The following is a 27,762-nucleotide window of genomic DNA, read 5'->3' as shown; positions in this document are numbered from 1 at the left end:
CTGAGGAGAGAGTAAAACCGAATGTGAGAGAAAAGGAGTAACTATCTTGGAGAAGGCGAGGGGAGTGGGCAACAGCCCCCGTTGTAAGGTTCTCCACGTTTTCCTTCCCCGGGCTGTACAAAAGCATCAGCTCCTCCCCCTGGGCCTCCAAAAGTATCTTTTGATTGGGGGCGATTCCAGAGTTGAACCTGAAGCGAATGGGTCACTAGAAACTAGAGCAAGTTAGAGCCAAAGAGGCCTGGCAGGGCAGGGGTGCGTGGAGTCGGGGCCCGAGTGGAGAAGGCCGAACGCAACTCCGAGCCGCGAGCCCCGGGAGAGGAGGAGGGGGAGACAGCCGGGCGGGCCAGAGGTCGGGGTCGGGCAGGGGGAGAGGGTCCCGGTTTCCCTCTCCCATCCTCGCCTCCCCGGGCTCTGGTGACGTTGCGGTTTCCTCCTCTCTCCAGCCGAGCCTCAGCGCCCGCCGCGTCCCGCCCTCCTCCCCTCTGCCCACACCCCACCCGCCCGCGCCGGCCCGGCTCGCAGTAGCGCCGCCCGAGGCTGCAGCGGCGCATCCCGAGGCGCGGCGCCCACCGGCACCCATGGCGCGGCGGGCGCGCTGAGGGCTGGGCTCCGAGGGCGCCGGGGGCCCGGGCGCCCTGGAGTGAGGGGGCCGGGAAGGGGCTCCAGAGCCTGGGCCGAGGCTGGGGAGGCAACGCCCGAGACGACGAAGCCGCGGCGGGGAGCGGTAAGCCGAGGGGCGCGCGGTGGGCGCCACTCTGGGCCCCACACGGCGCAACTTTCTTCCGGAGACTCGGGCGGGTCGCCGGCCGGGCGCGGGCGGGAGGCGGAGAGCCACGTCCCCCGCCGGGTGCGGAGCGCCGCGCGCCCCGGGCTGCGCGCCCGGGCCCGGCTCGGCTGGGCTCCTGCACGGCGCGCGAGGCGTGAAGCCGGAGCCGTGGGGGCCAGCTTTTAGTCCCTTCCCAGCCCTGGAGCGCCCAGCCCAGAGCCCGGCGCACCGCGAGAACCCGGAGGTCGCTTTCGGTGCGTCGGGTCTGGCCGGCCCGGCCGCGATTTCCCGGACGGCCCGCGGGGCTCTGGCTTCCCTCTGCCCGGTTGGGTGCCACGGCCTCGCGCTCTCCTTTCCCTGCGTCCCCGCACTGATTGGGGTGGTGGTGGTCGTGTGTGCCGATCCCGGCGCTGGCAGCCAGCCTCTGCGGCTGCGGCAGTCCGGGAAGCACGTCCCGAGCCTCCCCCAGACGCTGGATTCCAGCGCCGCTTGGCTCCACCGACCCTCGGAGAAATTGTGGGTATACCTCCCTCCGAGGCAGTCCCTGGTGGTGGTGGGGGGGGCGGGGGCGGGGGCGGGGGGCGCTTGACTCACAGGCTGGGAAGCTCTGTAAGCAATGCCACATGGATGGGCTCGAGATCTGTCGCGGCTGGAATCTGAGCTAAGTTTGTGACCCGAGAACTTGCTCATTTTCATCGCTCATGTAAGGCAGCAGCCTCCGTTTAGGCCGGCTGGCATTAAAGGTTGAAACCGAATCCATTGCTTAAAAGCAGGGGATGAACCTCATTCACCTGGAATTCCTTAGATCAGGAAATGACACTTCTAGTTTCTGGGGATCTTCATGTAATAAAGGTCTTTAAATTTTTTTTCGTTAGTCATGGTTTAGAAAGTCATGGTTTAGTTAATGTTACGTTAAATTTGAAAATGGATATTTTCACTTAGAATTAGTTTCAAAATAGTTTTCAGTATTTTGTTTTTCACATTATAGAATTTAATCTTTAAGAAATTCTCTTTTCTTCAGTTTTTTTTGATTTCCCAATAAATGATAACCTCTATGAAATGATGAGCAATATTTTGTAGAATATTCAGACAGTACTACTAAAATGGGATCACAGAAATGTTTGTATTGTGCATGGAAGAAATAAAATACAGGATTATCTGAGTATTTGTCTATCATGTGCCACTTTTTCTTTTCAAGTCACCATACAGATATAAGTTCTTCTATGAGGTGTGTAGATAAGATGTGTTCTAGTAAAAATGGATGTGGAAAGGTTGAATCTGATGCCTCCATTGTCTGGTGACCCCTCTGTGTGGGTTCAGCAAAAAGAGCAAGACAGTGCTGGTTACTGAGGAGACATGTAGAGTTGTAAGCAACTGCCCGAGCTCCTTGGAGCGGCTCATGTAGAAAGGGAGAAAACATGAATAAGCAACACCTGAGAGTTTGAGTTTGGGAAGCATCATATTTCATTGATATATGATGTTAGTATATGATAGTATATGATGTTAGTTTCATCAAGTTTTAATTAAATAAAACCAGTGGCCTACAAAGTACATTTTTACATTCAGGTTAAAAAATGTTGATAGTACAGTCACCAAGCAAAAGGGAGTTCTTGAAAAAAGGAACTTGGACCAAGAGGGAAATTTGCAACAGAACACAGGATAGGCCTTTGCCATGGAGCGGATTAGGACCCTCCTGGTCCTGCTGGGTAGAGGCTGTTTCTGGTTCCTGCCTCTGAGGTTAGGGGCCTGGTTGTGGGAAGACCTCTTGTAAGCGGTCAGCTAGGTTGGCCACATGAGGTCAGGACCATGATTTGTGTGAGCATCTACTTTAGTATTCATAAAATTAGTCCACAAATTAGCTGACACAGAGTTTCAGTGAGATTTGTGGTCTTTCCAGTCCGGTATCCTACAGTACTGCTTTGAGAGGACTGGTGGTTATCCACCAGGTGAGGTTCTTAACTTCACCGATGTTGCCCTGCCTTTCCCAATGGCTCATTATAAAGATTTTTTAATCTCTGGAAAAGTGTTTTAAAGTCATAGATGAAAATGCACTCTGCAGTTAAACAATAAAATATTTGTGTATACATTTTTAGATGTTATTTGTGATAGATTAGTTTGGTGTTTATTTCTACTGCCTTGGTTCACACTGTATGGTGTGAAAGAAACTATGTGATTCTCATTCAGTATTATGATTTCAACAAATGACTGGAGGGGAATAAAGGAAGATAAAATATTTAAATTTGGGTTTTTATATATCACTAATCTTTGTTTTCAAAAGGGATAAAGAAACTAGTAATAAAAGACTAGCATTTTGTAGTTGCAGTGTATATTGAATATTACTTAACCATTAGCATGTTTGAGTCCTAAATATAGTAAATATTCTTATCCTTTTTCACCCCCCTCCCAATAAAAAGAGAAATATCGTTACTATCCTGCCATGTGCTTGTGGCAGGCCTTTGAGGAGGTCCAGGACTTGTGTAGCGGGAACTTCACTATTATAGTGGATATTGTTAGTCCATTTACTGAGAGGGCCGGGATCTTTACTATTCTGAAGGAATGCGGCAGGCAGCTGCTGCGATTTGATGAACAGCAGCCTTCTGAAAGAATGTGTCCAAGCAGAGGACAGGACAGTTCTTATTACTAATGCCTTAGGGTTTTCTCATCTTGGAATTACATTATCTTCCCTTATAGTGATTTATAGAATAAAACTCTTTGGGGATTCATAAGATTACCAGCAGATGTTTGGATGACACAATAAAATCCTCTAAACCTAAAGTCGGTGCCCAACATGGGAAATAGGCAAGTGTATAAACCCAGAGTACCAAAAAGAAAAATTGTTTCCCCATGGAATTCATATGGTGGATTAGTGGCCGAATGGAAGGTAGAGATTAAAATCCCAGATTCTCGTGCCGCTGATTCAGGCTTCCATTTGGTGATAGCAATAAGTAGAAATGGATGAGTTTCATAAAGTCGTGCCAACTCTAATGCCCAATTCTAATAGGAAATTCCCTCCGCCCTTTTTTTTTTGTGAGGAAGATTAGCCCTGAGCTGATACTGTTGCCAATCCTCCTCTTTTTTGTGGCAAAGATTTGCCCTGGGCTAACATCCATGCCCATCTTCCTCTACTTTATGTGGGACGCCTGCCACAGGCGTGGCTTGTTGAGTGGTGTGTAGGTCTGCGCCTGGGATCCAAATCTGTGAACTCTGGGCCACCAGAAGTGGAGCGTGTGAACTTAACCACTACGCCACTGGGCCAGCCCCAGGAAATTCCCTTTTAAAAGTTAAAGTTTGCGTTAAGTGGATACTATTTTTAATTTAAATAATTGTTCTTTAAAGAAAATCTTTTTATGTAAGTTGGTAAATAAATATAGTCCCAAATTCTGACCCACCTAAATTTAGTGTTTCACAACTTCTAGTTATGTATAGAAGAGTGGCTTGGTTAGCTGATGGTGAAGTGTTGCGGTAAAGAATCGAACTAGAAAGAGAAATAGAAAATATTGTGGATAGGATAAAGGGAGGTCATTAGGATTAATAAACTCTTGCTTACAAATTGATATGTATTTAGACGATTGAAGGAAAGGACAAGTCCCTGATAGATCACCCAGCTACATGAATACTTGCATTTTAAAATTGCCTAGTACTTTTTAATTTTTTCAAATTATTCTAATATTTCCATATTGTAGCCTAGAGGAAATGGAGAGTGATGTAGTACAGGTGTCTTATTTTCATTTTAGGGGTGTGGAAATGGAACTACTATGAAGGTAAGTGACTTGTTTATCAGTTTACGAGTAAGTACTGGCCTACCTTAAATATGAGATGAACCTAAACTGCATATTTAATTTTACTTTTCTCCTTCATGGCTCCAAATTCATGTTATGAAAGACTCTTACATTTCATTTTCCTACAGATCTAGTGTCTTATCCCTTTTACTACTCACTCCTGTCCATGAACTGTCAGCTCCCTAGAATGTTATGTGCTTCCCAGGCTGCTGTGAACTGGCCATTTACAGACACCCTTCCCCCCAGCTCCCTCCCCTTCCACTCTGCTGTATCTCCTCCCAGGCCCTGTAAGGATTCCATTGTGGGGCCTCTTCTAATTCCTGCAGAGTCCTAGGCTCCTTACTCAGTTCTCGTTAGCTGGCTTCAGGTCATGGATGCTTTAGCTTACTTCTGCCTATGTAGGCAAGCTCCAGCCTGTTAAGGGTGTGGATTCCAGATCCTCTTTCAGATGCCCAGGAGAGTATAAACCTGCAGGAGGCAGAGTGTTCAGAGAGCCTGTTGGAAATCACAACGGAGAAAAGAGAGTGATTTTAATTTGGAAAGGGAAGACAAGATTGTTGAGGCCATCTGTTTATTTCTTGAATGGAGTGGTTTGTTCAGTCCTTAATTCAGAATAATACTGTGAATTTTAATGTGCATTAAGGTTACCACTGGATTTCCTTCTATGTGTTTCAACTCTCTTGGGATATTCCATAAACTTGATCTTGGTAAGTGTTGTCATCAAATGTTAGTAAACAATTCCTGAAAGAACAGAAATTTTCTCTTCGGTAACACATGGAAGCTGTAAACATATTGATAATAAGCATGATTTGTTTTGGCGTTTCATGTTTGGGCATAGTTATAACCATTAGGTAAGTGTAGTCTGTTTTGTATGTAACAAAAGACGTATATGCAGTTATCTCTCAATTTCGCATATGTGATATATCCATTGTAGGTTATTTGAGTCCATTTGGTTTGTCCTAGACAAGGTCAGAGAGTTTGCAAGCAAGGGTATGTGTCTACTGTCATGATTTTTTTGGTGTTATTTACGGAATAAATAGTGCCTCTCTTCTCTCCAATTAATGTGAAAAATAGCAGGATAATCATAGTAAAATTCCCTGTGTGTTTAAATTAGCGTACATGCTCTTTTAGTAGAAATGGAATAGTTCCACAGTCAGTTAAAAAGCTGTCATTTAAATCTTTCCATTTGAAATATTTTTTGCATTCCCAGATGCCATAAAGTTGTAAATTTGTACTTGTTGGTTAAATCAATGCTTTTGCATTTTTTTCATGTGTAACAAACTTAGCTACTAAAGCAATAGGCATTTAAGCCTTGCGGATGTTACACCACAACAAAGTTGAATCAGCATTTCATAACTATTAAAAGGAATTTGTAAAGGAAATGGGCTCACCAAGCTTGTGGGTCTATAATGTTTTTATTGACGAAATATGGAGGCAATATACTGGCTTTACTGTTGGAGTCTAATGGCTATTGCAAGAAAAATGAGAATATTTGTTAGCAATTCCTGAAGTGGGAGGTAACAACATTAGGTTGGTAATACAAATTTTGGTGTAAAATGTAGTAATTTGCAGATTATGCTGTGAATCTAGTAGAGATTATTCATTTAAAGAAATAACAGAGTAGAAAGGAACCCTTTCATTTAAAGCAGTCTTGTTAGATTAAAGTAGTGAAAGGGTTATTGCATTTCTAAAGTTAGCTTACATCCAGAAAGTTGCGTCAGTGACAAAAAACTCAAGAATTGCATGATAAAAATCACTAAGTAGCGTAAAAATGTTGCATGCCAAGATGCACTCAACGTGCTGATGCAAAGCGTAGAGCAGTAGTGAAGACCAAGAGGGCCTGGCTGCAAGACAACGCTGCTTACCTTCTTTACAGTTCTGACTGTAAACTTTTCTTCTTGAAACTGTGCTATTTTTGTTGTTTGAGTATATCTGAGGACAGACTATAAGCAATGGATTTCTAGAATTCCACAAATACTGGTAAAGAACTTTCCTTGGGGCCTTTGCAGTTTAATGATATCATTCTAGGAAGTAGGAATGGGGCCAGGCTCCCTAGCCCCATGGATAATCAGCATGGGCCAGCTGGATTTTGGAATCACCTGCAGTGTTTACACTTCTCCCATGGGGGGAGTGAGCCTGGCAGGAAGGAAAAAGTAGCCTGAAAGGGAATGTTGAACAGCTGTTTTCCACCTTCCCTGAAGAAAAAGAAGAGGAAATCGACTTACAGCAAGCATCAAGGGGGATTTATACTAAATACAGGGAAGTTTTTCTGAATGTTTTAACCTTTAGAATGGATTTCTGAAGGAGGCCTTCGAGTTCTTCTCTGTTTAGAAAGGTTTAAGTGAGGATGTCTTGAAGGGATGTTAGCATTTGTCTTCTGGGACTCTAATTTTATGACTTCTGCTCATCTGGATTTGAAAGTCTTAGAAATTAAAAGTGATTTAATTGTATGAATGTAGAAGAAATGGCCAGTTTTAGTGTTTGAAATACACACTGCCTTTATAGTTTCTACTTAGCATTTTAATTTATTAGAACAGAATATTTGTTAACTGGTTAAATATTGACCATATATAGGACCATAACCTTTCATTCAGGTACACATTGCAATATCTGAAAACTCCTCTGCTCTATGCTTTATCTGTTTTCTCCCCAAACAGGTCACTTTTCTCCACTTTTTTTTTTTTTATTCTAGAAAATCTTAAAGAAAAGGTCTTGGCACCAGACTATGGCGTTCCATTGGACTTTGAATAATATCTTTTACATTTCTCTGTTCCATTTTTTATAGTAGAACTAGACTGGCAACAGTGGTCACATGAACATATGGGGCATTCATCAGCCATGTGGTCAAAATATAGAGGTTGCCCGTGTCAGAAAGACTCTGGAAATTTCTCTCATATATCAAACTTCTTGTAATAATATTTATGGCTAATAATGGTGTTTATAGAAACAGAATGTGAACTTTGTTTCATTTTTGTTTAGGAAGATAGAATCTCCAGGAGAACTGATTCTGTGGTTTCAGGCCAGTGCTTCTGTTTTTTCTCAATATTAAAATTAGGCAGTACTCACGATGTAATTATCTTAAAAGCAGGTTTATTTTGATGCTGCAGAAGATGTTGGAAAATTCACTTTAGGCCAATAATATTGGGTCACTGAGCTTAGAAGATGCCAGGAAGTGGTGCCCAGCAAAGTCAGTGTCTTAGGCCATTGGAATTAAGTGTTTCGACTTAGTTTTACAGCCCATAGTTTTAAAGCAGTTTTGAAATGTTTTTCACAGTTACATTTCTCAAAGGAAATTGGTTCTTGGAAGCACTGAAAAACCTGCAGAGTTATCTTAGGTAAGAGTGTCTTTTGCTGGCCCCTTCAGTTGTGAGGTTAATTTCTTCTTTTCTTCCTCTATCTTTACCATAAGTTTTCTACAAATTAGAGCCTGTTGGTTCTAATGAAAACCCAGGAGAAGTAGAGAGTGAAATAATCGATCTGTTGCTTTTATGCAATACTTCACTTTTTCCTTTTTTAAATACTAGTGGAAAATTTTAAGATCTACTTTTTTTCCCTAAGGAAACCAATATTGTTCAGATCGGATTTATCTTGTTGACTATGTGTTATGTTAGGGTTCTAAGATTTTCACTGTTAAAATTTTTAGTCTTATGGTGACTTGCATAGAATTATCCTATATAAAATTCAAATTAGCAAATGGTATTTGAGTATCTGCTTTGGAAACTCTAAAAATTCAGTTTCACCTTTACTTGTTAAATTTCATCTTACAAGTTTTAGGTTAAGTTGGACCACTTTCAATATCTCTTTCTTGGGGAAGAAATGTGTGGGAGTATTTACACTACTAAATTGCCGTAAAATGATAAATCTGGTGTCTAAAGAAGTTGAACTGAGCTAGCAGTGTTAGGGTGGTTATATAACAGATCCTTCTTTGTGTGCTTTGCACCTTTTTTTCTTGTTGGTGAAGCCACTGCAGTTTGGTTTAGTGATTGCAAGTTTTAGCAAAGATAAATCTGTGTTACTTGGGAATGAATGCTTTGATATTTAACTTTTTCCAATGTCCTTTTGAACCTGGAGAGTCAGAGGAAAGAACGTTATACTTTAGTGATACAAATACTGCAAGGATTTAGTCATTCAGTGAGTATTTGCCAGGTACTTCTGTGTTTGAGGGAACTTCTGAGTGGAGGTGAAGAGGGGAGGCATGCAAAATAAATAAGACGTGGTTTCCAGGCTTGAGGAGCCATAAACTCTGGTTGGAGAAGGATAACTGAGTATGAAACCTCATGAAAACAGTTAAGTGCTGAACGGAGACCAATGCCTACGGTAGGATTGCAGGAAGGAAGAGATCTGTGAGGGTTCCATGGGCAGAGAATACTCAACCAGGAGGGGAGAATGGATGGGACCTCAGAGCATTTTATGCCAAAAAGGGGAGGGGAAAAAGAATTATAAGTAAGCAGCCACTTGAGCAAAGGCACAGGAAGAGGCACGGGCAGAGAAATACAGCGGCTGCCAGGTTGAGGAGAACTTCTTGGAAAAATCATAGGAATTCACGTACCTCCTTTTATGATATTCTCTTTTCTTTCTTCCTTCCTTTCTTCACATATTCTTTCGTATTTTCCACAAATATTTTTTGAAGCCCTGTAATTGCACGTAATCAGTGGTGCATGACACTGTAGGACAAGATGAGACCTCAGCCTACCAGCAGCTTATACCCAAGTAGGTGAAACAAGTGTGAGAAAGTCAGATAACATATACCCTCAAATAACTGGTGTTAATTAGCACTGAATGCCAATTAGTACTAAATTAGTAGAGACAGTTAAAGCTATAAACATTCTTATTGACCCCTTTTTAAGGCCTAATTCAGTTACCACTTCCTCAGTGCATCCTCCCTTCTTGACTCCAGCCAGAAGTGTTAACTTCTGTAAATTTTAATAGTACTTTGTCATTCTCATGCAAACTTCCTTCTTTTTATTTTGTGTAAGTATTTTCTTTCTTCTGCAATCTTATAAAATGGTATAAGCACCTTCTTGGCTGGCATCTTCCCTGCGTTCTCAAAGAAAAGTGAGCTTATATGTGACCCCAAGGAGACCATTTATGGATAGAGTTTGTGTTTTTTGAAAAAGGTAAGAAGTTGGGTGTGGAGTAGGTAGAGGGAACCCCAGGGAAGGGAGTAACCATGGGAATAAAGGACAGAAATGTGAGTTGTGCTCAGGTGAGGATGAGCAGATAAGTGCGAAGGGGGAGTTTGTATAGGGAGGAAGTGAGTGATAAAATGGAAAAGGTAGGCCAGAGCTAGACTGTGAAAGCTCTTGGATGTGGAAAGTTGTCCATTTTGCTGTGGGAAATAGAGGCTCTTGAGTAGGAAAGTGATATGATGATGGTGATTTCTTTATTTTGTGAGGAACTTTATGGTTTATAAAGATAGTTATTTCATGGGTAGTATTAGTTAGAATGCTAGGTTTATATCTTCGCTCCTTCACTTTCTGTGTGACTTCGGGTAACTTGCTCCATCTATGCCTCAGTTTCCTCAGCTGTGAAAAGGAGATGAGATTACTACCTACATTATGAAAATGTAGGTTCTGTGAAAAGGAGATGAGATTAGTACCTACATTATGAAGCTATGGTGAATATTAAATGAGTTAATCCATGTGAAGTACTTAGCATAGTTCCTGACTTCTGGTAAGCATGAAATTTATTGTTTACAGCAGCCTCTGATGTAGACATAATAAGAATTACAATCCCTACTTTAGCAATGAGAAAAATATAGAAGGAGGACTCTCTATTAGTTTGGTAGGTCTGCTGTAACAAAGTGCCTCAAACTGGGTGGCTTAAACAACAGAAATTTATTGTCCCACAGTTCTGGAGGCTAGAAGTCCAAGATTAAGGTGTCAGCAGGGTTGGTTTCTTCTAAGGCCATGAAGAACAATCTATTCCATGCCTTTCACCTAGCTTCTGTTGGTTCCTGTCAATCTTTGGCATTCCTTGTCTTGTAGGTACTTCACTCTGATCTCTACCTTGGTCTTCACATGGGATTCTCCCTGTGTGTGTGTGTCTCTTCAAATTTTTCCTTCTTATAAAGATACCAGTCATATTGGATTAGGGGCCCATCTTACTCCATTATGACCTTGTCTTAACTTAACTATATCTGTGCTGACTCTATTTCTAAATAAGTTTACATTCTGCGGTATTGAGGATTAGGACATATGAATCTTTGCAGGACACAATTCAGCCCAAAACAGACTCTAGGTCAGATCTTTTGAGTCTACCACACTATGGCCATGGTGTGCCAAAAGGATTTTAGAAAAGAGGAGGAACCTGTAGGTTTATATGAGAAACATTTAATGAGCTGTCCTTGGCCCTTCTCTCTCCTGTTTGCCTGGACCTGCACCATTCTCTGAAGAGCCACAGAGATGGACATGTCACAGAGGGCCTTGGGATATTGGTGTGCTCCCTGTCTCCTGAAAGGATCTTTGGCCTTTCTTCCTTCTTTCCAGCATGGCACTCTTGGTGACTTCTTTCTATTTGGGATTGGAGGTAAAAATATTTAGATAAGTTTAAAGACATTATACTTGTACTGGATAATTTCAGTATTCTCTATAAAGTTGGATGATATATCACTCTTCCAATGTATAGGTAATAAGGGAAGAAGTCAATGCTTTTGGAAAGAGAAAAATCTAAAGTATCAATAGTAAGGATTTTACTGAGGAGTCAATTGGAGATGAATAAGTGGGCAGCTGTGCAGCTGTGAGGTGAGATAGAAGTTGATGTCTCCCAGGTTTATAGTAGGGATTGAGGTGGATGGGCAAATATGATTGAGGTTCCTAAATCACAGAAGAAGTTAGAAATATCCCCAAAGCAATAGAAATTACCTGTGAAGCTTAAAAAGAGTACATAGACAAATGGTGACTTTAAGTCATGAAAATGCCAGGAGAGTCAGTCCTAGGGAGCCACTGAGAGAATGAAGGTGGCCCAGGAATTGAAGAGGCTGGCTCCATCTTGCTTGTGGGTTGGGGAGAATGTGAGATTCGGCCTCCATGGGAGAGCGCAGCAAGAGCTAATGTGTCACTGAAAGAGTCCACGTTTCTTCAGGAAATATTTAATTTGGAAGGATCCTAAGTGACATCTGGTATCTCTCCCCTGCCCCATTTAACTCAGAAATCACATGACAGGTACTCATCTAAGTCTCCACATCCATTTAGGACAAGACATAGGAAGAGAGTTTAAAAGATAAGATTACTACAAAATGAGTTTTCTCCTGCATGGATGAAGAAGTGTTCCACCAGTTTTGACCAAAAGAAGGTGGAATCTGGCTGTGAGCAGAGATGGGGTGAAATGGGCAGGGTGGATATGAGAGGTGTATGCCTAGATGAGGAGATGCACGGAGTGGGGCTAACACCCCCATGTAGGATACTGTGAAAGACAGAGTGAAATATAGACAGTGGATTCACTAAGACAAGGATATAGACACTGAGTTAAACACTCCTGACCTTGGACACACACACAGACATAAACATGAAATATCTGGCCATGTTTCAGGCCCTGAATTGGAGTATTTCTGGCAGGAACATGTTTTTTGTCCTGTGGATCTGTGGCCAACAATTCAGAAATTATTCTCTTGTTCTGCACAGCGTGCGTAGTCTCCAGCAGTCTAGTAAAGCTTTTCCTCAAAAATTGTTTCCTGACCAGTAACACTTTATAGATAGATCTATAAAAACTCCCATAATAAGTTTTTTAGTACAAAGTAACAGGAATGATATAGGTATAAAATAAATAATAATTCATTAGAAAGCATCCTTATTTTTTTGAATTCTCTAGATAAATGCCAGCAGTATAGAAAGATTTTTTAAAATTTGCAAATAGTAGTGCTAATAAAGTCCTTATACCAAACCTTCAAATAATACTAATCCTTGGGAATATAGATAAAGGTGGGGACCTGAAGAGAATCACTTTCAATTTCAAAAAAGAATAACCTCAATAAAAATCTTAGCGTCGAAACAATCATCCAGCAGAAAGGGAGACCTGGCTGGACTGGGCATGAGTAGACGGGAGGAGTGGCAAGGTGTCTAATCCTATGTGAAATGGGCTGAAAGTTTTGAGGTGGCATTTAGGAAAAGACCCTAAGAAAACCATGAAAACCAGCTGTGGAATGTTGAGAAACAACAAGGGATGCTCAGGGAGTGGACTGCGGTCAGAGGCGGGCCAGGCACGTTAATGAGGGCTGGGGGAGATTTGGGGTGCAGCAGCCAGCCAGCACCCTGGGGCGAACATAGAGCTTTGTGTCTGAGAGAAGGTTGGGAGAACGCGGGCTATGGCGGCAGCTCTCAGTAACAGTAAACTCTGGTAATCGCCCTGAGCAACCTTGAAAGTTGCAAGCATTGTAGCACATTTTACCTCCAAATGGTTTGTCTTAGTGCATGAAAATTTATTTTGCTTCTTTCTATGTAGTTATATTTATGTAGCTATATAATTATGTGTATAGTTATTTCTGAGTTTTTGAAGGTTTACATCTTGACACCTTAGTTAAATTCATCTATTCAGTTAATATTCTCTGAATGTTGATTAAAAGCTGAGTACTCTTCTGGGTGTTGGGAGATAGCAGAAAGCAAGGTGCCCTCATGGAGCTTATGTTCTAGAGTGGGGAGCCAGGCACACAAAAGAAATAAGTAAACTATATAGTAGATGAGAAGGTTATAAGTGCTACGAGGAAAAATAAAATCTGAAAGGAAGTTAGGGAATGGTGGTGGTTGTGTGTGGTAAGGATGTAATTTAAATAAGACACTTGGTCACGGCTGGCCTCACTGAGAAAGTGACATGTGAGCAAACACTTAAAGGAGGTGAGGGAGCAAGCCATGTGGATGTCTGGGGGGAAGCATTCTAGGCGGAAAGAACAAGCACACAAGCGCTGAGGAGGGAGCATACCCCATGTGTAAAAGAGTAGCACGGAGGCCACATGGCTCGAATGGGGATAGAGTTGGGAGAGATATAGGACGCGTAGGCAGAGAGGTACATGGCCAGGCCTTGTAGTGCCCTGAGAGCTATTGTCAGCACTTTGGTTTCTACTAGGAATGAGATGGGAAGGCATTGGAGGGTTTAAGCAGAGTGGTGACATAATCTGAATTATGATTGAATAGGATGGCTCTGGCTCCTGTGTTGAAAATGACCATCAGGAGGTAAGGGCGAAGGCAAGGAGACTAGGTTGAAGGCTATTGCAGTAATTCAGGCAAGACATGGTGTGGCTTAGGCCATCTTGGTCGTGGTGAAAGTGGCTGGATTCTGGATGGATTTTGAGGGTAGAGCCAACAGAATTTGCAGATGGTTTGGATATGGAGACGGGGGGGGGGGGGGGGGGGGGGGAAGAGAGGGAGGGGGAGTTTCGGCCTGAATTGCTAGCAGGAGTGGTTGCCAGTAGCAGAGATGGGGAAGTCTGAGAAGGCAATGCTTGCATCTTTGGGTTAGTTATGTCTGTGCATCATTGTTTTACCAACCAAGTCTGTGGTATTCTGAGTTTTCATTGTGATTCATAAGAGGACATTTGGAAAGTAGTCAGGGCTTTTGTTGCTAAAGACCTATGATGTGTGAGACAAAAATGAGAATCATAAAAAGTGCGTATAAAAATGTTTGAGAAAGTGAAAGGCAGCAAAAAAAGTAAATTTTATCATTGGTATTTGAAGATTGAAAAAACGGAAGAATGCTTGAATATGCATAATGAATGAAAAAGAGCTGCATGTTTAGTGGTGAAAACATCACTCCATATATATTCATCCAATAAATGAAATTTCCATTTCAATCAAATGAACTGGAATTGTAGGTTTAATGCCAGCAAATTACTTTCCCATGAAATTCTGTTAAGCTTTTTGCCTAACATCTATGTATTTCATTTTTAAACGATATCTAAAGCTTTTAAACAATCTGTAAGTCCAGTATATTCAGCTGTGTCCTTTGCTCCAACTGTAGCATCCTTGGACAAAATTGTTTTTTCTGAGTGTAAGAGAAAAATAGCAAAAGTTATGTAAAGAGAAAGATTTGGTGAAAAGTATCATAACGTTTTCTTTTCTAATGGGACAAAGTATTATGGCAAGACTCTCGTAATTCTAACAGGAACTTAGATGATTGGACTAAAATGAAGGTCGGGGATCCTCAAGACCATTGTCAGGCTCAGTGATTCACTAGAAGGCCTCAAAAAAGCTGCTATAATCAGGGTTATGGTTTAGTACGGCCAAAGGATACAGATTAAAATCAGCAAAGGGAAAAGGGGCAAGGGGCGAAGGCCAGGAGAGACCAGGCACAGGCTTCTAGGAGTGCTTTCCTAGTGGGGTTGCACCCCCACAACAATATGCGACAACGTGTACAAAGTGTTGCCAGCCAGGTACGCTCACCTGAGCCTTGGTGTGCAGGGCTTCCATTGGGGTTCTGTCATGTAGACATGCATGACTGACTTCAGCTATTCCGACTAGCCCCCCAGAGCAAAGACAGAAGTTCATCATGTCACATTGTTAGTATAAACTATCTGATCAAACTGGTACCACATGGCCCAAGGCCTCAGCCATACAAAAAACTCTTATCAGGTGGACTATTACAAGGGCTCAGAGCTCATCTCCTATGAGTCAGACAAGGGGCAGTCCTAAAGACAGGCCTTTCTTGGAAATGTGTAGGGTTTGAGCAATAGGCCTGCTGAGTTAACCCTTTCCTGCATAGCATGGCAGGGCCTTAAACATGGTATTAGTGCTTCTTTGAGTCATTATTATTAGAGGGTGAACTTATAGGACCTGATCCTGGAGGAGATGATATAAGCACATAGTCAAAATATGCCTAGTTTTAGCTAAATTCGTGAGAGAACCATAGTAGATTACACACAAGAGGTTAAGCATGTTTTGTGGTGCTTTACCTGAAAATCTGTAATTGATGTCAGGACTCATCCCATAGAAGTTTGCAGATACTGGGCTAGAAGAACAGGGACACTGACCTGCAAGTATATGTGATATTGATTGGAATCAGGAAAGAGGTGGAAAGGAGGAAAGGTAGCCTGGAAGTTGATGTTGAGGCAGAGGAATTGGCTTATGTGACTATGGAGGCTGAGAAGTCCCATGATCTGCTGTCTGCAAGCTGGAGCCCAGGAAAACTGGTGGTGTAGGACCCAGTCCAAGGGTGGGAGAAGGCTATGCCCCAGCTCATGCAGTGAGACAGAGAGAGAGATTGAGAGAGAGAGAGAATGGATTCTCCCTTCCTCTGCCTTTTTGTTCTATTTAGACCCTCAATGGATTGAAAGAAGCTCACCCACATCAGAGAGAGCAATCTGCTTTACTCAGTCTACCGATTCAAATGCTAACCTCTTCTGGAAACCCCTTCACAGACACATCCAGAAATAATGTTTAACCACATATCTGGACACCCAGTGGCCAGTCGGGTTGACACATAAAATTACCATCACCACTGGTAAGAAAAGAAGTCGCAGATCTAAAAATCAAAGGGGGAGAGTTGGTTACAGAATTAGAAATAGTTTTATCCACAAATTCAAGGAGTTCCATTACCAACTGAAGGTTAACATATATTGCCATTTACAGGAAGTAGAAAATGTATTTCAATCAAACATCAAATTTTATAAAATTATATTTAAATTCAGAAGTAATTTTTTCATCTTTTAAATTTCATCAAGACTGATGTTTCTATATTTAGGACATTTTTTATGTTTAAGCAGATATATATCAGTATGGTGTATCAGTAAGCTTTATATCTCTCTATAAATTTTGGTTGATGAAGAAATAGTATTAGATTTAAAGACTTCTTTTCTCCTCAGATGTGTTCAGTTACTTGGAACATGTAGCCTGAAAGTTATAAATGTGTAGTTGAGCAGGAAGAAGGAGAAGCCTCTTGGCATCAAATACTTTATATTTGTCAAAAGATTTGATATTTTTAGGATCTTGAGTGTGCAAGGTTATGGACACACAGTGCATTGTACCTAAAAAATCACTTAATGTGAGTCATGGTTTTGTGAGCACTTCCTCCTGGTGTCATGGCACACTTCCTCTCAGTGGGACTGACCTGGGAGTGCTCATTGAGAAGATGATGCCTGCCAGCATTTATTGAACACCTTTTAAATCCTAGGCACCCTTTTAATGCTTTAAAGATATCAGCTAATTTAAGATCACAGAGACCCTGTGGGGAAGCTATTCTTATTTTATCTATTTTACAGAGGAGGAAGCAGGTACATCACTAAGGATGTGGTGACACTGGGATTCAAACCCAGGAAGTCTGGCTGCAGCTTGTACCCTCAACCACTAACTGTGTTCTGAGGTGAACAGTACTAACTAGCATTTTTGGGGGACACTTACCAGGAAGTGGTAAGTGCTTTATAGGTGTTATCTCAATCTCCCAACTAGTCTATGAGCCAGATACCATTTTATCTTCATTTTAAATGAGGGACTGAGTTTAGATAATTAGCTTGTCCAAAGTCATAGAGTGGTGAAAAAAGCCACTCTGTCCCCGGGGCCAGCCCTCTAAACCATCTCACCGGTCTGCCCTCGTAAATCTATGGCAAACAGAAAAGTTTTACTTTAGATTTTCATGAGCATTTCATGGTTTAGTTTAACTGTTATTTGAAACTGTCTGAGATTATATTTAGCTATTGGCTTCATTATCTTTATTCATCTTCTTTTCTGTGCTTTATTTTTTTAGTTAGTAATACCAGAAAAGAGTGTTTTCATGGTTAAATCTATAGCTGGTTTTTCAGAAAATCTTTGGTTACTTACTGTTGAGAATAACGTTGAAAGAAAAGATTGCTAATTTTCTTTGGGGGCCGGGTGCAGTAAGTTAAATAAATTGCTTTGGTCTAAGGGAAAATTCATATTCATCTTTATAGTCAGACAAAGCAATACAAGTACTGCAGTTAAAAAAAAACACCTCAGAAACTCCAGCTTCTTAGATTTTTATCCTATAGTTGTTTAGGGCAGAGCATAGATTTTCTTGTTTGCTTTGTATCCCCATGCCTACCATAGTTCTTGGATTTAATAGCTGCTCAATATGTAGCTGAATTAATTTATTAGTATTTATAAGAAATTCTTACCCCCAACATGGATAGGGAATTGATACTCCGATTCTGGGAAACAATGCATTGGAAAACTTAATACACATAAATTTCTACTTTTTAAAAGATTTAGAATACCAAAAAGAAATACACTTAATTGTACTCAACAGTAAATTATTCTGAAAATAAATATCAGAATAAAAAATTCTGAATATACTTTAGGATATTGTATTCCAAAACCATCATTAAGAACATCAATTAAACTTATAATAGAGAAGTACCAATCAGAAGATATCCAACTATTAGACTGCTAGATAAACTAGAATTTACTTATAGCTTATCTTAGTATAACCATTTCATTTTCTCTTTTAGCCTTTTTGTAAGCAAAATTAAGTACTCCAGTAGTCTCATCAGTGACTTTATAGACCCACCTCTACCCTGCTTTCTCTTTGCCTCCATGAAAATGATACAGATTTTACTTCCTTTCTACATTCTATGAGACAACCACTCTCTCAGAAGCTGGATCTTAGTTTTGTAGTAATGTGCACTAGGGAAAACTCTACTACTAAATTTTGCCTTAGTTTGATAGCCACTAAATTACTCATTCAACTAGTCTCTGATGAACGGGAGACTTGACATCAGAAAATAACTATGGCCATTTTATTTTATTTGTTGAGGAAGATTCACCCTGAGCTAACATCCATTGCCAGTCATACTCTTTTTTTTTGCTTGAGGAGGATTATCCCTGAGCTAATATCTGTGCCCATCTTCCTCTACTTTGTATGTGGAACACTGCCAAAGCAGGGCTGGTGAGTGGCCTAGGTCTGTTCCCGGGATCTGAACCCATGAACCCGGGCCACCAAAGCGGAGCGTGTGGAACTTTAACCCCTCTGCCACGGGGCCGGGCACTCTATGGCCATTTTAAACATAATTTAGATTAATTTAAACATAATTTAGATTAATTATGCTTCTCATATAAGGAAGTTGTACAATTATCATTGTTGATATAGGAAAGAAATGAGCTTCAGATTATATTATGAGAAAATGTGGTATCTTCACAGAAACTTTCCTAGGGACAATGTAGAAATGTTCTTTGCACAGACCTGCACTTAACTTACAAACCTAACCTAGAGTTTCTCCAGTGTTGAGCATGAAGATGGTGAACACCATTATTATACACAATGTGGTTTTGCGCTGTGGGTTCAGAGTTATAATTACTCCCTCAGTAGTGTGTATAAATTCTTGGGAGTTCAATATGCTATAATTTCATATTGTGGATTTTTGTTTGGAAATGACTTTTTGGGGAGATATTTTTCATTTCACCCTTAAATAAGGAAACAATAAGTCTTCAGTAAAAGCAAGTTTTATTTTCATTAAGAGCCCTTGGTTTTTAAAATTTTCTTTTTTGGCTGAGTCCACAGGCTTTACACATCAGGGAATATAATTTTAGGGAATGATGGTATAGTACCAAAACCATATGTTTTCTTAGGATTTGATGTATTTAAGAATAATGTTAGATTTATTTCACTACAAAAATTTACCAAGGACATGTAAGGTTTTAATTTAATATTAAGGAAAAATTACTTTTCAAAAAATCAACCTAATTCTATGTTTAATAAGGTTGAAATAGAAAAGTAAAGAGAACTCTAAAAATATGTACATTCCATTAGTTAAAATATGTGGAAATAGTGAAGTAGTTAGGTGTGAGACCATGGCAAGATGTTTCTCAAATACTTGGAAATAGGTTTCTCTGAGAGTTAAATCCTAAAATAGACCAAAGAAGGAAATGTACAACTCTGTTAGGATATGTTAGTGCTCTCAGGGCATCAGAGTTTGCCTAAAACCTGACTGGAGGCCTAAAGAGGCAGGAAACTTGAGTTTCAATTGAAGCATGAACAAGGAAGGGTCGTAGTTGCTGACTTCTGCAGTGTCTGCACATTTTTCAGGGGAGGGAGTACGACGTCAGGGGCATCCAGTTGTCTGGTCTGCGGGACTGTTTAAGCCCTCCGTGAATATGGGCACATCCACTTCTAGTGTGGGAGGTATTTAACTGTCCTAATCATATAACTAACTACTGGGCCCGTCCATTGGGTTGGGCAAACTGGAACAGCTACTCTTGGGCTGAGCTTGGGGGTGGTGGTGGCAGGAACTGTGGGGGATGTACATTTTTGCTCTTCTTTCCTAAATATCATTACACTTCAATTAAAAAAATTTTTTAATGCTATCCCAAGGGCATCTGTGACAGAGACTGACAACACAGCCTCCTCTCAAGTGCAGTTATGGCGGTGATCTTGACTGGTTGAGTTGCCCCAAGCTCAGGGCCCTTCCTCCTCCCTTTGTTCTGATTCCTTGTGCACCAGGCAATTATCTAATAATTTTACTTTCCTGTGTAGTTTCCCAATGAAGCCAGAAAATGTTTCCTAATCTACTTGATAGTTGTATTTCTTGTAAATGAATGCACTGACATTCTGGTTTTATATATGTTGGGGGAGGAGGGTTTTAGTTTTATTAACATCAGATAGCATCTCCCAGGATGATCAGCTGAGATACTGATGACATTGAGCCAAGACTAGACCCTGAACTGAGGTTAACTCATCAACTCTGGCAGTGGCAGCAGATGTCCCCTCCAGCAGAAGGGGTGTATCTTGTACCCCTTCCATAATATAAATTTGTTCCTAGGAAACAGCACCCAAGCCAGAGATTGTATTTCCCAGCCCCTATTCTATCACCTGGCCTTTCTTTTGAAAGAATAGTAAGAAGCAGTCACCTTTTGTACACCAAGAATTACTGGCCTTGGGAAGCAACCAAATTCATATAATAGTTTATTTAATCATTATTCTTTTCTTTTGGGGCATAACCTCCAACAAATACTCGAAAAATTTCAAGGGTCATATGCTTTCTTTCCAGTGCGTGTTGAGCATACTATGAATGTTGTGTCAAAGAGTCAGGAGCCTTATATTCCAGGTTCAGCTAAATCTCTAACAAGTGGCTTGACCTTACCCTAGTCAGTTAATGTCTCTGGTTCTCATTCTTTTGCTTGTAATATTTAGTTTTGTTCAAATAAAATATTTTATGGATAGATTAATATAATCTTGCATGTCTGAAACTTCTTCGCTTTTATTAAAAATAAATATTTAATGAGCTCTTACTTCATGTCTGGTTCTATGCTGAGTGCATCACATAATGTTTAATCACCCCACGATGTTGGGACCATTTTTTTGTGTGTATGTGTGGATGATTAGCCCTGAGCTAACATCCGATGACAATCCTCTTTTTGCTGAGGAAGATCGGCCCTGGGCTAACGTCCATGCCCATCTTCCTCTACTTTATATGGGATGCCACCACAGCATGGCTTGACAAGCAGTGCATCGTGCCAGGGATCCGAACTCCGCGAACCCCAGGCTGCCACGCTGCTGAAGTGGAGCGCGCGCACTTAACCACTATGCCACTAGGCTGGCTGAAATTGGGACCATTTTATGGATGAGAGAATGGAGGCTTTGAGAGCAGAAGTCAGTTGGTCAAAACTAGTAGACAACAGCTGGGACTTATACTCATGTCTGCCCAACTCCACACCCATGATATTAATCATTATTCTGTGCTCCTTAGACTTGGCACATATTCTAAGAGGGTTTTTAATCCATCTTAATTTGGGACATGTTTTACTTTCTACAGGGTGATTTCTCTCTTCCAGACTTACACTTTCTATATTTTCTAAAGCCAGAGGGATTGAAAGAACTTTTGTACGACCATGTGTTTCGTTTATAAACAGTCTCAGACCATTTGGAAACCCACTTCATTTTTGAACCTCAGTGTGCTAGTATAGTTTTCAATTCTTTTTCTTTTCAGCCAGCTTACTCTTTCTGTGCTTTCTTTGTGTAGGGATGGCAAAAATGGAAACTTTGTTGTTGTTAAAAATTTGGCTGAAAGGTGGCTGGCCTGGTGGCATAGTGATTGGGTTTGCACGCTCTGCTTTGGCGGCACACGGTGCGTGGGTTCGGATCCCAAGCGCGGACCTACACACCGCTCATCAAGCCGTACTGTGGCAGCATCCCACATACACAGTGGAAGAAGATAGGCACAGATGTTAGCTCGGAGCTAATGTTTGTTCCTCAGCAAAAAGAGGAAGAGTGGCAACAGATGTTAACTCAGGGCCAATTTTCCTTACCAAAAAAAAAAAAAATGGTTAAAGGAAATAAATTTAGCTGAGGATTTAGGAGATTCGAGTTCTAGTTCTGCCTCTGAAGTTTACTCTAAGATACTGTGAGAATAACAGTATCAATAACTCTTGATACTGTTTTTGCCACGTTAAGTTACTGTAAATAAAAGATCAAATATGTGAAAAGCATTTCATACAAAATATCTCTGTGTGTCAGCAATCATAATAGTTGGAGTGGATTGTTGAAATCAGAATTAAGGCAAAATAATTTTAGGCTTATTATTGCTTTGTGAGAATCTACTTAAGATAATTAGAATTCAGGCATCTTATTAAATGCTTTTTGTATCATTTGTTTTGGCCTAAGAATAATGCCAAACTTGGACTGCTGCAGATATAAGTAGGGCATAGAGGCAGAGAGATGATCAAATTGCTGTTTGAATTATCTTGTGGTGACAGGTTATATCTTGTATCTTGTAGTGACAAATTTATACTTGACACTAAATGACTATACTTAATGACTACACTTGTCTTAAATGACTATATTGTATTCATTGATTATGTCAAAATTTAGGCATGTTTTGCTCTCTAAGCTGCGCAGAGTGAGACAAAAGAATGAGAAGGAAGACTGGATTAGGCAAGTTAGTGTATTACAGTGGAGGAGAAGAAGAAAGAAAGACTTTTAGGGGAAATGAGGCTCAATAGAGTCATTGAGAAACATCCTGAGAATTGAATTACAGGGAACTGTGTATTATTAGGGGCAGCTGCTGGGGGTAGCCCGTGATTTTGCCATATTGAAAATGCCATGCTCTTGAACTGGGCCAGGTGCAACTTAGAGATTTAAGGGAGCTGGCAGTGCTCTGCTGTGCAACACAATGAGCTAGGGGAGAATGGCTTGGGAGATCATCCACGGACGTCTGAAAGTACTGACTTATTTGCCTAAGGTGTGTGTATGTGTGTTTTGTGATGGGGGAGTGGGAGAGTCAGAGACGGCCATTCTAGTAAACTCATTAGCCTTTAGTGGCCATTGTTTCCCTTAGCATTTTCAGCATCTCCCAAACTTTAGTCATTTAGGCACTGCCTTCAACAATTTTTGTGTTATCCACTTACTTTTTTTTAAAACTTACTTCTAAACTTAAATGTATTTTATTTTATTTATTTATTTATTTATTTATTTTTGTGGGGAAGATCAGCCCTGAGCTAACATCCACACCAATCCTCCTCTTTTTGCTGAGGAAGACTGACCCTGAGCTAACATCCGTGCCAATCTTCCTCCACTTTATGTGGGACGCTGCCACAGCATGGCCTGGCAAGCGGTGCGTTGGTCCGTGCCTGGGATCCGAACCCAGGCCGCCAGTAGCCGAGAGCGCACACTTAGCCGCTACGCCACGGGGCCAGCCCCTAAACTTAAATGTATTTTAAATGGGAACTTTACATATTTGTTGAAATCTCAGGTTTGATGTGCTAGTTATATTTTTTCCTAACGTACATTGAAATAAATACATAAAATTAGCATAAAATTCGTATCTATTGTCCACCTAAAATTATCTTGAGAAATGCTCCTTTCATCTAATTTTAGCTCTTCTCTTTGCAGAGATGCCGAAGGTGGAAGGTGAAAGGGGAAACCCAAAGACTGGAAATAGAGGCTTTTTGGTGAAATTTTCTAGACAGATTTAAGATAGTAGATGGGAATTAGGTCTCCCTTTAGATTATCAGCTGAAAGCAAGGTTGGATTAGACTTCAGTTAAGTTTAATTTCTTTCTTTCTTTTTTTGGAAAAACTACCAAATAGTTTTTAGGCTACAGGAGTTTCTAGGCCTTGTGAGTGTTTTCCTCCATTAGTTTCCTAGCAGAAATTTTTTCTGAAAAATTATAAACTTGCTTTGGCTTCAAATAAGGTTTCTCCTTGCTCATTTCAGTGATGGTATCTACTCTACCAGCTCCTAAGCCCGAGAGGTAGTTCAGTGCTCAGAGGAGCATCTCTGAGCTGCTTTTTATATGTCAGGCACAGTATGAAGCCCTGTGATGGGAAGAGGAAGCTATGGTCCCACCTTCTGTGAGGCATGGCATATAAACAGCCGAAACAGTCCAGTGTGATACAGGTATGAGCCAGATACAGGAGAAATGAACTCGGGGTAGATCAACAAAGGCCTCAATTAACAGCTGGGAGAGCAGTAGGGGCTGAGCACATTGAGTGTGATATAAGGAAAACAACACACAATTTGTGCCACTGTGAATGCTGTGGTACTTTCTCCTCCGGCGTCCTTGTACATGATTGTTCTGCAGAATTTCTGTGGGTTCTGCATTGGCCCACATGGTGTTCCAATAAGAATTAATGTTTTAAATGTGTGGTAACGCACGGCCTTGCTGCCTTGACACCCTCACATGAATTTGAAGCAATAACTAGGGAACCTTCAATAACAGTTGGCGTATTGGGATGGCATCATTCCCAAAACAACATCTTAATGAGGTTCTGTGCTTGAGGAGCAACCTTTCTTGTTTAAATACACTCAGGCACATCCGACGTAACTGGAAGCAATTTGGCAGAAGTGCCTGGGATCGTAGGATGAGTCCCACATTATGAGGGGCGCTCTGGAGCAGCCCTGACCAACTCCGTGACTCCAGACCTGGGCAGGAGGATTCAAAGGAAGAGAAAAAGAGTAAAACAAATCAGCCTTAGCCACCTTTGGGGAACGTTTACACAGAATCTGAGGTAGAGAAATTCTAGTCTTCACGTAGCTTTTTACCCATCCCCCCATAACCCGAGCCACCCCCTACCCACCTAGAACTTGAGCTACATATTCAAAAACCAATAGTGGAGAGAAGATCTTCAGTTCTATGTATGTAGGGGTCAATTAAAGGAGAAACTTCCAACCTATCCTCACTCTGGGTACCTAAAATTCCCTCAGTGTTAATTGCATTGATGGCTGCATCCATCTTAGATTTTTGAGGATTCAATATATACAGGCTTTTTTTTTTTTTTTTGGTGAGGAAGATTGGCCCTGAGCTAACATCTGTTGCCAATCTTCCTCTTTTTTTGCTTGAGGAAGATTGTCCTTGAGCTAACATCTGTGCCAGTCTTCCTCTATTTTGTATGTGGGTCGCTGCCACAGCGTGGGTGATGAGTGGTGTAGGTCTGCGCCCTGGATCCAAACCCAGGAACCTGGGCCTCCAAAGCAGAGCATGCAGAACTTAACCGCTTCGCCGGGGGGCCAGCCCCTATACAGGCTTTTTAAAAAGAAATTTTTAGCACAATTGTTCTCTGAAAAGAGCAAGCAATAAATCCCGGGGATTAGGGGGTGACTGAACATTAATTCAGACCCAGCCACGTCTCTGCATTGCCAGAGACCACACCCCTCCCCAGATATAACCACAGAAGACTATTTCTTTTGGCCAAGTCTCTGACCTTGAAGGATCTAGCCAGCCGCCTTGAAGCTTTGGGTGCTAGACAAAATATGAGTAGAGTCCAAGAGTTATTTCTATTTTATATAGTTTATTTAGCATGGCTATACTAATTATTTTTATTCATCACAAGTTCTACTCTTGAAGTAAATCTAAAATCCTTCATAAAATGGCTGCCATTGAGTTTCATATATATGGTCTAAGACACATTCAGAAATATAAAGAATACAAGAATTTATGGCAGCATCCACAGTGATGCCACATTGCCGTTCTCTTGGAGATATCGCAAGTTGGGAATGTGGATTGATCTCCAATGTGTGCGAAATCCTTAGTTTTCTTTCTTCTAAATGAGGTGAGACAGTTTTTCCTTGGAAAAATAGTTTGTGTTCAGCTGGGGAGGTTGATTTTTCTCCATAGTTTCTCCCTTTAATAATTGAAAACTACTGTTCATTATTTACATAAAACTGTCTTTTTCTGGTCTGCTTTCTATAACCTTTCCCCTCTGAAGAATTTTAAGAATTCCCTGACTTTCCTCTGGGGGATTTTATGCCTGCTTTATCCCAGATGTGGGACATAGACTCGGCTGTGGTTTTTTTTTTTTTTTTAATGTTCCTACATTTGAAAGACATTCTTTTAACCTGTGAGCAAAGCTGCCACTGCAAAAAGGATTTTTGAGAAAGTTAAGTAGTTAAGAAAATATGTGAGCTTGGTTTAAATGTCTGACTTACTGAATGACACCAAAATCCCATATGCAAAATGAAAAAGTAGACAGTAGTTTCAAATAAAAAGGGGAAAATGCACATGTGTTATTTCAGCCTTTTGATTCAGAGATTTTGTTTTTTGAATGAAGGCGTGTCAGTTTCTAGTCCCAGCAGCCAGTGTGTGATCTCGCACTGCATGCTTGCTGATGTCAGCCCAGGGATCGCTCGGGCTTGGCAGATCTTTACCCTGCTTTTGTCTTCTCTGTCCCCACCTTCTGCTGACACAAAGCAGATATTTAGCTTGATTCATAATGTTTTGTTTGCTTACATTCCTATGGATGTATTGATCCCAACCCCTCGTTCAGAATGTAGAATGTTAGGGGAGAAGTGAGCGTGAAGGAGGCTATTTAAGAAAGACAGGATTTTCTTTTCTTTCCTAATATCCATTCAGATTCCCAGTCGACATTTCACCAGCAGCTTTTGGCTATTGTGGTTTTCATATTAATGTCTAAAAAAATACCTAATGACTAAAATGTCTAAAAAGTAAAATCTAAACATTTTTGTGTGATGAAATATGAGAAGGCAGCCAAGGGCAGTTTTTCTTTCTACTTGAGCAAATATTACACTGTTTCCCCAAGTCTGAAGTTCTATTTTCCACAATGAATTTGTGTCTGATGTATCATGTTTAATTAATTAGTCAATTAATTAATTAAATTATTAGGTTTTAGTAAGTTTCTTCCTGGTTCAAATTTTTGTTATATTTTTAAAAAATCGAAATTCATAAGCTGTATTTTTCAATATATAGGCCTTTTCCTAGTAAGTGAGGTTGCTACGTACCACGTGTCCTACTTTGCCACGTTCCCTTGGTTGACATATCCTTTTCCTCCTGTAGGATCTTTCGAAGATGGTTTGGCTGCCTTGGAGATTTGGAGATCTGATGCCACGATGAAGACTCACACACGGGGGGCTCCCAGTGTGTTTTTCATATGTTTGTTTTGCTTTGCATCAGCCTACATCACCGACGAGAATCCAGAAGTCATGATTCCCTTCACCAACGCCAACTATGACAGCCACCCGATGCTGTATTTCTCCAGGGCCGAGGTGGCGGAGCTCCAGCTCAGGGCCGCCAGCTCGCACGAGCACATTGCCGCCCGGCTCACCGAGGCGGTGCACACCATGCTGTCCAGCCCCTTGGAGTACCTCCCTCCCTGGGATCCCAAGGACTACAGCGCCCGCTGGAATGAGATTTACGGCAACAACTTGGGTGCCTTGGCGATGTTCTGTGTGCTGTATCCTGAGAACATTGAAGCCCGAGACATGGCCAAAGACTACATGGAGAGAATGGCGGCTCAGCCTAGTTGGTAGATTTTTGTCTTTTTCTTCTTACTGTATTAACTCTGCAATTTAAAGAAATGAATTCATATCTAGATGAAATCGCAGAGGCCAGATTTTCGTATACTGGTGTGTGTGTGTGTGTGTGTGTGTGTGTGTGTGTGAGTGAGTGAAGGGGAGGGGTTATTTGTTATTTGTGTTCCCAGTGGCTTATGAATGGTCCATAGTTTGAAAAGATCTAGTAACTTCCATGTTTAGCTTTAGAAGGAAAATATTTAGATACAACCTAACCAAAAAAAAAAAAATTTGCTGAATTGAGTAAATAGTATCATCTTGATTGTTGAGAATTCTTTCCCCTTGTTTAATAAGTATGTATTACCATCATCTGGTGTTAGGTTCTGATTGACCCCCAAGTGGTGAAAACCTTTTGCCAGCAAGAGATTTCAGTCAATTAAGACTTATTTGCATCTTATGACAGTAAGGAGCTAAAAGTAAAGTGATGGGATTAACTGGCAATTTATAAACAGGAGCCTATCCAATAAACAGCAAACTGCCCAAACCTGTAGGAAAACCAATGTTGTAATGTAATTGTGTGAGGAATTCTAATTATGTAAT

The 27,762-nt window shown here is 41.1% G+C and overlaps 1 protein-coding gene across 2 annotated transcripts in view; it reads left to right on the top strand.

Moving 5' to 3' along the window:
- The first annotated feature begins 554 nt into the window (after positions 1 to 554).
- DSE (dermatan sulfate epimerase) overlaps positions 555 to 27,762 on the top strand; it is a 69,895-nt gene continuing 42,687 nt past the window's right edge. The window contains exons 1-2 of one of the 2 annotated variants that reach the window (XM_058566409.1): positions 555 to 724; positions 26,708 to 27,176. In XM_058566409.1, coding sequence (XP_058422392.1) covers positions 26,761 to 27,176 — 416 coding nt within the window. In that variant the 5' untranslated portion in view covers positions 555 to 724; positions 26,708 to 26,760. Of the gene's footprint in view, positions 725 to 9,544; positions 9,663 to 26,707; positions 27,177 to 27,762 lie in introns of those variants that run through there. The other variant, XM_058566407.1, reaches the window with a different exon arrangement.

Source organism: Diceros bicornis, chromosome 23, assembly GCF_020826845.1.
Source record: "Diceros bicornis minor isolate mBicDic1 chromosome 23, mDicBic1.mat.cur, whole genome shotgun sequence".
Lineage (NCBI taxonomy): Eukaryota > Metazoa > Chordata > Mammalia > Perissodactyla > Rhinocerotidae > Diceros > Diceros bicornis.
The sequence above is the reverse complement of the archived record's forward strand: the minus strand, read 5'-3'. Positions and strand labels throughout refer to the sequence as shown.